The sequence below is a fragment of the Harpegnathos saltator genome, unplaced genomic scaffold, assembly GCF_003227715.2.
Source record: "Harpegnathos saltator strain DR-91 unplaced genomic scaffold, Hsal_v8.6 scaffold16, whole genome shotgun sequence".
NCBI lineage: Eukaryota > Metazoa > Arthropoda > Insecta > Hymenoptera > Formicidae > Harpegnathos > Harpegnathos saltator.
Genome location: NW_020229939.1, coordinates 702,015 through 714,643, shown reverse-complemented (window position 1 = coordinate 714,643; position 12,629 = coordinate 702,015). Strand labels below are relative to the sequence as shown.

Here is a 12,629-nt window from a genome sequence, read left to right as displayed (position 1 = left end):
TTCCATTCTTCGCCATCCCGCGGCACCCTCCGCGTCGCCTGCCCCCGCAGTCGGTTTTGCAACCAGTTCGCCGATACTCACTCCGCGTTTTACTCCGACGACATAAACGTCGGACTTACGAGCTCTCGTTACGTGTTTCGCAACGCGGATAATGCGCGCTTCTCTCTTTTCCCTTCTCCCTTTCCTTGCTCCTCCGCGGTGCGCGCAACCCTCTCAGAACTCAAGTCCTTGTTCTCCGCGCGCGGGTGAGACATCGTCGGCAAATCGCACTTCGCCTCAATCATCATGTTTTTCTCCTCACGCTTCGGAGGAGTCGAAGAGGATGATTACCAGGTTCCGAATCGGTTCGGTCATGTCGTCTTATTAGCAAACTTCACACATCCTCTTTTCCCAGAGTTTTCCGCTCATTTTCACGTAGCTCAGATTGAAATCAAGATAAGGGGATATTGGAGATCTGCGGTGAGAAGAAGAACATATTACTCGATGTAAGTCGAGAAGTAGGTAATATTTTGCATAAATGTAAAATAAGTCCACCGAGCTTATCGTGAGCGACAAATCGACAATAATTAATTGATAAACCTGGAAAATCTCATTAGAAATCCTTATATTCTCTTTTCGCCGGATGTTATCCGCTCATGTCGACTCTTATTGAGATCAAAGTAAAGAGGCTGTTCTCGAAACTTACGATAAAAAAATAACAAATGTGTTACCCGATTCAAGCTTGCTGAAACTTGAGATAGGATTTTGCACGGATTTGTCACGAACAACAAACCGTCAGTAATAATTTGATAAATTCCAAAAATCTCACTAATGTAAATCCTAATATTTTCTCTTTACCAGACATCTTCCGCTCATACTGAAATCAAGAAAGGATATTCGAGATTTGCGATAAAGGGGAACAACCGGAGACGTCACTCGGCTACTCGCGACGGTAAAGGACATTCAGCGGACATTTTGCGTTAGCGGGGGGTGTGTCGTCGTTCACACAACAGATTTCACCATAAAAAATAAGAGGCAAAGAAACCCGGCCGCTCATCAAATTCGCTGAAACACGATGACAGGGTGGCACAAGGGTTACTTCATCGTTAATATACCTCGCGGAGGACACTTGTGGGTTACTCCAGCGTGCTGGTGATTCGCACCTACCCGCACGACGATGTCCCCGTGATGCTGCACGCGACGTGCAAAGTCACGGAATCGTGATCGCCGCGAATCCGCGTCGGGGTGAGTCACTCGCGGAGAGGCGAGAGAAATGAAGGAGGACACGTGACGTCCGTTGGCAAATTATATCGGCCAAATGAAGCGATAAAGTCCGGCCGCAGACGTGTTATTACGGCGTATAAAGACGCTCGTAAAATTTTACCAATTCCTGCTGTACAGCGCGGGGATTCGGCCAACAGGATGAAAAGACGGGGCCCGCTGGCGAGGGACGGCGAAGACGTGCTCTCGCTGCGAGAGCGTGTTCGCGTTTTTTCGTCCGCTCGCTCGCGTCAGCGAGGATTGACTCGTCGGCTCTTTCTTTTTCTTCCGGGCCCGAAATTTGATCGATTGAGCCCGAATACCGGTGGTGTCGAGTTCCCAGCACGAGAGAGAGAGGGAGAGAGAAAGAGCCCTCATCGTTTTTACCGGGAAACGGCAGGATACCGCTTGTTGCACGCAAACCACTTCGCAATCGCGACCAATCGCGCCCGGGTTCTTCCTACCGACAGCGATTCTTGCCGAGGAGTCGCGGCCCACAAAACTCTGAAAAATACTCGGAAGTGAATTCGACCGTTTAAGTGGAGCCCCTCGCAGTTCGCAGCGAATATTGCGGATTCAGGCTCGTTAAGCAACATCAACGGTACTCGCGAGCTGACGTCTCAAAAAGCCTCGGATTGCCCAGATTGCCAATTTCAAATGAAGCGCGAGTCTCGCATTCGGATATCAGGCCTTGAGAGAATGGCGACACTTGCGCGGTCTAGTTTATCCGAACGACCGTGTCGGAGGAGCGCCTCCTGGGTCACCTAAATTTCGCGAGGCGCGTTCGCCAGGTGTGCGCGCACGTCGCAGCCACGGCCGAGAATCGCGACGCAAGCAGCACCGGCACGGACGGAAGAGAACGAACGGAAAAGAAGACATTAAGGGAGAATAATCGGTAGGAGATCGAGGAAGGAAAGTGGCGTCGGGCGTTGTCGGCGAATTCGCAGAATCGGCGAAATCGTCGTGATCGCTGGGCCTCATTAGCCCGCTCGATCGATCTTCCGCGCGCGAGCGCGGATCGCGAAGGCCCCGATCGGGCATACGGAGCCGCCTCGAAGCGGCCCTCCCTCCCTCCCTCTCTCCCCCTCTCACTCTCTCTCTCTCTCTCTCTCTCTGCCTCCTCCTTCTGCCGCTCCTCCTGCGCGCCCCGACCTCCTCCTCGCCGTTTCCCTCGGAATCGTTGCGAGATCGTCGAACTTCACGATTCGATTTCCTCCGGGCGACGTTGCTGAAACGATGCCCGGGATCGGTTCCCGATTTCCTACTGTACGCCGGTCTCGCGAGTTCGAAACTAGATCGCGTTGCACAAGGCACAGAGTCTGCGGGTGAGGGGACAGGTGAGCGGGAGGGAGAAGAAAAAAGATCGCTGCGGGGAACAATCGCATTGTGGCCCCCTCGTCGCTCTTGGGACCTACATTTCCTGGGCCGCCGGATTTCTCGACGGACGGACGACATTCTTCAGTGGCCCCTCCCCCGCCTGTCCTCCTACCCCTTCGGAGGTTTCCTCGGACCCCTTAATTTTCTCGCTTCGAGCGATCGGGGATCCTTCTGGTTTTAATCACCGGAGAATTAGGACCTTGGTCTATGATTAAAACCGTCGATGAGCCCATTGTGAAATCGGGCTGTCGATCCTTCCAGCAGCGTCAGAGATCGAAACCAAGAATGTCTTGAGGAGAAGACGGACCTGATAATTTCCTTAATCCTTCATCTTTTTGCCTGTCAATCTTGCGAAGCTACAACGTGAGGAGTCACCAACTTTCGCGATGTTGCTCGCGACTAGAATCGATCTGGATCTGATGTGTCCGCGAGCTGAAGAGAATAATCTCTCTTTCTCTCTCTCTCTCTCTCTCTCTCTCTCTCTCTCTCTCTCTCTCTCTCTCTCTCTGCAGCGTTTAACCCTTTCACTGTTAGTGAGAAGTATACTTCCCACCTTTTCTTGATTCAATTTTGCGTTATAAATCATATAATTTTGAAGAACTAATCGGGGATTTGAGTTTTCCAGATAACTGAGTAGTTGTTCAATATACTGCAATAGGTTTTTATACCCAATTATTCATTTGTGATTATTTATAATAAATTAAAGTTGAAAAAAAATGCTTTTTTAGGGAAAAATCGATTCCTCGGAGAGTATTGAATGTAGATTTTCACCAAATTTTCACCAAATATTTGTCTGATGTTGTACAAAAACGTATATTTTTTTCAGTGTATTTTTGCAGGTTAGACTTATTTTTACAAACAAATATTTCTACAGAAACGGCTGAAATTTGATTTTTTTGCACTTTTCAGCTCTATTTTCCTAATTTTTTCATTCTGTATCTCCATCTTATCCATACTATCAATATTATTTTACTCAAAAATGAATGTTCAATCTCTAGTAAGCATAAATATGCAATATTGAACATTTTCCCACATCAATTTTTTCCAGCTCGATCAAGTTCCATCGTCTAGAATCATATGTTCTTATTACGACCCGGTCATTATTTAATAATAATTGGAGTTTTCATTAATTTTGTACATCATGATCGCCATATTGAGTCCGCCATTTTGAATTTTGCAAATCTGTCTTTAGATTCGTAATCAGCGACCCAAAAAACGTAGGACCACCAAATATTTTAATAATTTTCTCAAGAGAAGTTAATTCAGCAGTGAAAGGGTTAAAGTACAACACGCGTTCGCACTCTCTCTCCCTCTCTTTCTCGCACCGCCGTGATCTTCGCTACCATCATCGTAGGCGCTACTTCGCCCGCGTTACTCTCCATTAAGCGACGAACGTGCGGCACAATGACGCTGGGGGCGACCTAGATTTTCCAGGGTTTTCTTGCGCGACGAGGTTGCGGGCTCGGTACATCGACTGCGGGCGCTCGTTTGGAGCACCTCGAAGAGCAAGGCTCTCTCGCATGCTCTAGGCGTGGGAACGCACCGTAACCGTGTATAAATTCGCTCTAGCAAAGCGCTTGAGCTCTCTCGGAGGTAGGAGCGCGGGTGCGAGAAAGAGAGGACGAAAGAGAGAAGAGCGTGAGGGGGGGAGAGAGAGAGAGAGAGAGAGAGAGAGAGAGAGAGAAAGAGAGAGAAAGAGAGAGTGAGAAGAGGACGGCGCGCGTGTACGACGCCGAGCGGTATGAGCAACGCTTGCTTGCGCAACTTCTTTTCCGCGCTCGCTATCCCCGCAACGTGCCGCACAACGCACTGTACCAAATTAATACAGTGTAGCCGTGCGAGCAAGCCACGCTCGGCTAAATGCCAACAACGCGAGCCCCGCAACAATTGATCGCAGCCGCCGCCACGCCGCGCTCCCGGATGTCCGAGCGTCGTGCGCGAACGTTCCTCCAACCGCGCCAAGAATGCTCGCCATCACGTTGGGACTACGGCGTGGCCGAGAGGGTATTGTCGTCCAAAAGAAGAAAAAAAAAAAAAAGAAAAAAGAACGAAGGTCGGCAAGTTTGGGAAATATCCGGGAACGTTAGATCCGCGCTGCTATCTCGGTACCGTTGGCCGAGGAGCCCGAGGAGTTCCACGTTGACCAGCCGGTTGTAGTCGTTTCAGGAAATTTAATGTCCTAAATTAAAGAAGTTTAAAGGACCTTGGGATTACCACGTTAAGATCGAAAGGGTTCCCCAATTGGAAAACACATAGGAATGTTAGATTAGGCACGCGGTGTCTTGGCGAGACCGTCGTCTCGGCGGCGAAGAAACGCAGCGAGAAGAAAAAAAGAGATACCACAGAGTTCCCGCCATGTTGAGACGAGCGTGGGATGTTAAACTGCCGTTTAAAGGAACACCTCACGGGTTCCAATTTAAATAATCCTGGGGCTATCGGCCGACCAGTTTAGGCCGCTAAAGCTAGTTAGAGAATATTCGGAAACGTTGTTGTGAGTCCGCGACGCTACTTCCGTGTGGCTGTTCGAGGAGTCAAAGTTCCACGCGGATGAACGTGGGATATATGGCTGCAGTGCCGTTGATATACCGCCATTGTTTAAGGACATTCGAGCTTCCAGCGCAAAGAACTTTAAGATCGCGTGTGTGCACCCAATCGAACTATTTACGTCACAAGTCAGCGAACATTGCAAAAGCCGCATTACAAAACCCACATGGCGATTGTGTGTTAAACTCGTCGAATATGTACGAGAACAAATACAAAGAACAAGCTCTTCCAGAAAGATTCAATTGTCAGACGAGAGAAATGAAAAAAAACCCATCCCAATGAACATCCCTAAGAAGCTAAATAACCTTCTTTGCTGTCTTCCCGCAGGTAGTCCGTGGAAGCCAAGGATGCGGTGGTGGATGGGGTGGAGCCGAAGGCGCCGCGTTTGAAACGAAGCCACCCAGCCGAGCACGACGATCATCTCCATCGTCGTCGTCGTCGTCGTCGTCGTCGTCGTCGTCGTCGTCGTCATTGTCATCGTCGTCGTCCGACAGACTTGAGCGTACTCACCGGTCGCCCGGGTTATCGCGAGCGGCAGCACCAAGAGCAGCACCCAACGTGAGCACAACGAGCGTCGTCGTATCGCTTCCATGGACCTGACGGAGGCTTTTGCGCCGGGAGGTGGCGGCGAGGACCTGCCGAAGACTGACTTCTTCGACTTTGTGGTGTCGCCGCCGCCGCACTGCGCCTCCGCCGACGGCGTCTCCGACGAGGAGAGCTTCCTGCACCGCGGCGGCTGTCGCAGCATGGGTTACCTCCAACAGAGCCACGAGGACCACGAGAACCCGCGCGCCGAGCTGCACAGCTCGCCGTTCCTCAAGGAGACCAACAACAATACGCTCACGGCGTTGCCGCCCGTCTCGACCATCACCGGCTCGCTCAGCCACCATCAGCACCATCATCACGCTCACCATCAGGTCGGCCGCTCGCAACATGGTGGGGTTCAACAGTCCAACGACGCCAGCGCCATGGACCAGTCCGAGTGCGACTACTGGGGCACCGCCGAGGACGAGGGCAAAGAGCAGACGTGCAACATCCTGTTGGAGGACCTCAACAAGTACTGCTGGTCGTCGAACGCGCACACCAACGACGCCGGGGTCATTCATCAGGCCGGGCCCAACGACCACCACCAGGCAGTGGGCGGTCGTGGTTGTAACGCCACCGACCGGCAGAACACGGACGGTGCGATTTACACGTTGACGGTGCTCAACAATGAGGCCAACTCGATGGACGCGTTGGACTGCTGCAAGAGCCCGGCGCCCGCTTCCGGCGACTCTTGGTCCCTCCGACCGAACCTCGACTTGGACGCTATCCTCAGCATGGAACCGTCCGCCACTGAGCAGGATCACGAGCAACAGACGGCCGGCGACGTTAGCAGGAGCGTGAACGATAGGTTTCACCCGGACCGCTTCACCGTGCCGACGTCGCAGTACACCACGGACGACAGCGGTTTCGTCGAGAGCAAGGAGCTGTGCGCGCGAGCTACCTCGGCCAATTGCTCCGGCGACAATAACAACGACTGGAAGCTGTCGGACCAGAACCTGCAGGAGGTCGCTGCCGCGGCGGCGGCCGCGGTTGCCGTCGGCGCCGGCGACTCCGCCGAGAGCCTGCTGCGAAGCGCTCTTCAGGGTAAGCTCTACACCGGGCCCACACAGTCGGTCTCCTCGTCTTCGCCGTCCTCGCAAGCCTCTACCATTTCGATGCCGGTCTCGGCTAGCAGCGGCCTCCTGGTGCCTGACCAGCAGCAACAGCAGCAGCAACAGCAGCAGCAACAGCAACAGGAGGATTCCATGCACGCGTGCACCGACGAGGACCTCCTGCTGTCGCAGTTGGACCAGACGACCTACCGACCGGGCGACTATGAGAAGTTGAAGAGCATCGCGAACGAGGTGGTGGAGTCGTACTGCAGCTTAGAGCCGGTCTGCAACGTGTCGGCCACCACCACAGTCATGTACACGTTGGACCCAGCGAGCGGCAGCTTGGGCACCATTACGTTACCGGCTGATTTAGGTCAGGTGAGCACCGTGACGGTGGTTACGGCCGCTCAGCAAGACGTTCTTCAGCAGCAGACCGCCCAACGTGGACCCGACGTGGACCAGCAGCAGCAACAGCAGCAGCAGCAGCAGCAGCAGCAGCAGCAGCAGCAGCAGCATCAGCAACAGCAACAGCAGCAGCAGCAGCAGCAGCAGCAACAGTCGAGTCAACTGCAGCTCACCTCAGCCCGGGTCGGTGTGACCACGAAGCCGGCGAAGAAGTACTGCAGGCGCGCCAACCGCAACAGCAATAACGCCAACGGCGCAAGCAACGGCAATGCCAGCGGCGAAACCGGTGGCAATGCCGGCGGCCAGCCGCAAGCCGGTTCCGGCGGCTCGCCCGGCAGCGTCCAGCGCAAGGAGCGCTCGCTGCACTACTGCAGCATCTGCAGCAAGGGCTTCAAGGACAAGTACAGCGTGAACGTGCACATCAGGACGCACACCGGCGAGAAGCCGTTCGCCTGCTCGCTCTGCGGCAAGAGCTTCCGCCAAAAGGCCCACTTGGCCAAGCACTACCAGACCCACGTCACCCAGAAGCCCAGCATCCAGCAGACCGCCAGCGCCGGCGGCGCCGCCGGCGCTGGAAGCGCGGCTGCTGGCGGCAACAACGGCAACGTCAGTCCCACGGCGGACAGCAACACTACCGCTTCAGCGTCTTCCGCTATCGCCAGCAGGAGTCAAGTGGACCCCACGGGAGCCGCTTGCAACCCTCCCAGTTAGTTCGCCGGTCGACCACGACTGCGAGACGATCGTCCCTCTTCTCGTCGGCGATTTTATAGTTTTATGTTTTTCCGCTATATTTTTTCCCCGTTTCTCTGTTTTATTATTCCTTTTTCCGCGGGAAGGATAACGAGGCCGTGGCTGGTCTTCTCTTCCTTTCCTTGTTCTCCATCCTTGTCTTTCTTCTTTTCCTCTCTTTTGTTTTTTTTTTTTATATACGAGTATATACGCAGGCGTGGAGCGAAGCGCGACGATGATGATTTCCATGACGGGAAGAGGTAGAGTTTCTTTTCTTTCTTTTCTTTCTCTCCTTGTCGCGTGCGAGAAAGAGCGAACCATGACGCATCGTGTACCGGGTGTCGCTGAGCGGACTCTCGCGCGTGAGGAAGCGTGAGGAAAAGTAAATTTTTCGAGAGTCGTGCGACTGGAATTAAGTTACGCGTGTCGAAGTTGCTCCGACTTGGCCTGATCGATCTTGGGTTAACTTGAGTCACTTGACTCGAATCAACTGGACGAAGCGTCGCTCGACCGGAAGTAACTCAATCGACATGTCTGACGGAACTTGGGTTGCAGCAGCAGAAAAAATCAATTTCAAATCATTCGAAGGATGGGGCTCGTCCTTTGAGACACCTTGTACATTGACGAGCATACGATCGGAGTTTCGCATAGCCGGCGATTATAAACGAAGGATCGGTTCGATGGAAGAGCTAATTAAGAGCCTCGACCTTAGTTTGCGAGATTTTCTATCCTAACGGTAGCAGCTTGTCGTTCCCGCGCCGCCGCGTTTTTATATTAATTATTAATTAATTACGGACGATCGAGGAGCTCTCAGGCGCTCCCCCTACTAACATGACACCCGTGAAATTGTTGTTCCTACCATGATTCAATTACCGTTAATGACGACGACGACGACGAGGACCATGACAATGACGACGAGGCGGACAGAATGACGAGAGTTTTACAGGCTAATTACGACAATTAACGATATTTAATAGCCACGAGATATATATTAACGTTGAAGATGTTTTATATATAAAAAAATAAATCTTTTATATATTATATATATATATATATATATATATATAATATAATTTTATATATATGTATGCGCATGCGCGCGCGCGCGCGCGCGGAGTGTCCCCCGCGAAACCGCCGGAACCTGGCTTCTACGGACGCTCTCTGAGAGCGATTTTTACCACGACGGGAACGTCGACGGGTGATTGTTGAAAAGAGACTTCAACTTTTCCTTCCAAAATTTCAGAGAGAATTTTTTCCTTTTTTATATTCCGCTGGACAATTGTCTGTGTAGCTGAATATTCTTCAGAGGAAAAATCGAGCCTGAGAATCGGTCAGACGATTCGCAACGAGTTAGAAAGGCAGATATATAATATATACATCCGGTGGTTTCCCGGGATATCCCGTGTCACGAGAGACGCAAATAGATAGATTAGGGAGTGTAACTTAGAGCGATAAGTGCAGAGTATCGAGAGAAATACCCGTTAATAAGTAATTAGTAGCACGAGCTGTGATTTAGGTACATACTCAACGAGCGGTTAGAGCGAAGCAAACGTAACGAGGATGTTTAATGCGTTATTCTCCCGTTGGTACTTTCTCATACATATATCTCTTTTCCTTCCTTCTTTCTCTCTTCTAATATCTCCCCCCTCTCTCTCTCTCTCTCTCTCTCTCTCTCTCTCTCTCTCTCTCTCTCTCTCTCTCTCCCGCGAAAGCGCAACAGCCACCGCTGGCAGCTGGAAAAGGGACTAACCGCGACAATTGTTCCCGGCCACTTCCTTCGACTGCGAACACTGCAAATCGACGACGGCCGGAAGAATCGCCTCGCTGTTCTCCCTCGTCGCATCTTCTCACGCGCGATTCCGCCCCCGAGCGATCCGCTCGGCGGAAGGTTTCGACACATTGCCATCGCGTCAATGATGCAATTGTCGAACGATGCAGCAATCGACGAATTAGCGGCGTTGGTCGCGCCGACAATTGCATCGACGAACGCGACGTTCACTGCCGTCGTTAGCGACTCGCCAAGATCCGGATCTCGTCGACTGCCTCTCTCCTCCCTCTCTCTCTCTCTCTCTCTCTGCCCCGTTCATTCGGCGATTCTTTCGGCTGCGATCTGCGAAGCTACGCTTTCCCCTCGTTTCCTCCTCGATCCCAGGACGCGAGTGCACAGATTCCATCCAGCACACTCTCTGCACAGAAGGCGTGCTACATTTTCCGGGGGTCCTGTCTCGGCGCGACCCCCATAATAACGTCGAGCGGAGGTCAAAGTGTCCGAGAGGGGTTCCTCGGGCTATCGCGAGCTCCGCCGGCCCGGATAATTACACGTTGCGTCGATATTGCGTTACGTGCATGCATCGCATGTACACGCCGCGATGCACGTGCATACGAGCGCATCGGGACGAGCGCATCGCTGCGCTATGCTGCGCTACGCTATGCTGAGCGTCGCGCAGCGCAGGTGGCGATAAATTCGCTGCACGGCGCAAATTTATCGATCGCGTTTCGTCGACGATTCGTTATCGGGATGATTAATCGCTCGCTCGCGCTCGCGCGACGTGGAGAAGCAGAACGAGGGAGGACGAGGTAGCGAGAGACCCCTCGGCGTGGGTTTGAGGAGAAGAAGAGGAAGAACGAGACATGAAAAGAACGCTCGAACACACACACACACACACGCGCGCGCGCGCGCGACTCTTATCCGCGAGCGACCCAATTCCGCCGTGTCGCGACTTCCAAACTCGAGCGTCGCTCTTATCCGTAGAAAGTCATCCGTCGACGGCCGGGGAGAGCGAGAGACCGAGCTGAAATTTCACACGCGACTCACATAGATAAGGGTTGACCTGCCGATGAGGCCTGAATTCCTTACCGCGCACGCGCGAGTGTTTGTCAGGAAAATCCGACAATTTAGAAAGTTATATCGCGCGATTCTCTGCGCCATCATTCTCTGCGTCGTCGCCTCCCTTACCGAACTCCGGCGATTCGTCCAATTAGTCACGTACGCGCGAGCATAATCGAGACTATTATTCCGTTACGTCGATACCCGAAGCACCGGCCATCGCACATCGCCGCAAATCGCTGCTTCTCCTCGACCGAGCGATCGACCGATCGGCGATGAAAGGAGCAAAGGAAAGAGTAATATCTCGAACGATACTTGTCATCTCTCCCGCGGCCACGGTGGAATGCGCGCGCGCGCGCGCTACAAAGGCGGTGCGCGCTCGAGGAAAGAAGTTGCGAAATGACGTATTCGTTATTCGATGCAATTAGTCGATTTGGGCTAGCGAGGCAGAAGAGCGAGCGAGCGCGCGCGCACACGGAGAAATTGCAAAAGATTAACATCTTCTGGCGCGTACTCTAATTAAAGCAGGCAGCAACAAGCGGATTATAGTGATTATGGTCCGCTGTCTAATTTCAATGAATTTACCGTGTCGATCGTATCTCTCGCCGCTTCGTGCTTTGGTATGCTAATTACGCGAGCGGGGGGAAAAACCTATAGAGGAAACCGAAGACTGTGAGGCACGATTTCTACGTACGAACGTTGTGAATATTAAATTGCGCATTGCTACTCGCCGATGGAATTTCGATACTTACGGCCCGTAATCGCGCGCGCTGCCGTTAATCGCCACGTTGCATTTATTAAAATCTCAAATTATTATTCGTTCGCCGTCGCGCGCGCGTTACGTGACGACGCATGGTTGAAGGCAAAATCCCCTTCCGGTCATAGGTCATCGGGTTTTTTTAATGTCACGACGTACGTCAGTTTCTACGTCTCAAGTGGATTATCCCGTAATTTTTACTCGCGTTTCATCACTCAGACTCAGTGATCGAACACGCGAGAAGCTGCAAATTTGTTTCCGTAGTGTTGCCGATTTGCGTGATCGTGTTCGGTCTAAGCAGAGCTTAGAGCATTTCCGTCCTCGGGAGCGGCGCAACTCCGGCGTGTCACTGTATTACTTTTAATCACCGCTACTAGTCAAAGCGAGACCGATCTCTCGAAACGAGGGGAGTTCAATTAGAGAATGGGATGAATCAGGCCGCGCGCTGGATCACGATCGACGCCAGAGAGAAAATGGGCCTTCGCTCACCACTTGCCACACGTTTGTAGGGCACCGCGATAGAAGGGCGTTATTACGGCACTGCCTCTCGTCGTTGCGTTTAGGTTACTTGAAGATCGCGATGATGAGGGGGACCTTATAAGGGATGTTTAAAGCCACCGCCGATCGTCATCGTCGCCGTCGTCGTCGTCGTCGTCGTCGTTATCGTCGTCGACGGCTTTCACCAATCTTGTCGAATCGGATTCTCTCGCCGACTCGCCCGGCTTCTAATCAGCCGAGGAATTGGCCGCCGCCGATCGATCCCTCGGCCTCGCGATCGCGAAAGGAAAGCGGCATCATCATCATCATCATCATCATCATCATCATCATCATCATCATCATCATCATCATCGTCATCATCGTCGTCGTCGTCGTCGTCGTCGGATTCTCGGAGCGCGCGATATCCGGGAATGCAGGTATTTTCCAGTCGGTCTGTCGCCCTGCGGGATTAAAAGTAGCCTAACCAGGCAAACTCGAAACACGAAAAGAAAGATTGGTTGAATCAGTAACGCGACAATGACAACTAAACGCGTTTTCGTTGAAGGATATCGAACTTCTGGTTCTTATAAATCCAATTTGGTCCTTGAGAATCAGGACTTCTATATCTTTCGATCGG

The 12,629-nt window shown here is 52.4% G+C and overlaps 1 protein-coding gene across 1 annotated transcript; it reads left to right on the top strand.

The window, feature by feature from the left end:
* Positions 1 to 3,986: 3,986 nt before the first annotated feature.
* Positions 3,987 to 8,907, top strand: LOC105192425 (protein sister of odd and bowel). The gene has a single exon (XM_011156565.3). It carries the CDS (start codon positions 5,751 to 5,753, stop codon positions 7,911 to 7,913), a length of 2,163 nt encoding a protein of 720 aa, XP_011154867.2. The 5' UTR covers positions 3,987 to 5,750; the 3' UTR covers positions 7,914 to 8,907.
* The last annotated feature ends 3,722 nt before the right edge of the window (positions 8,908 to 12,629 follow it).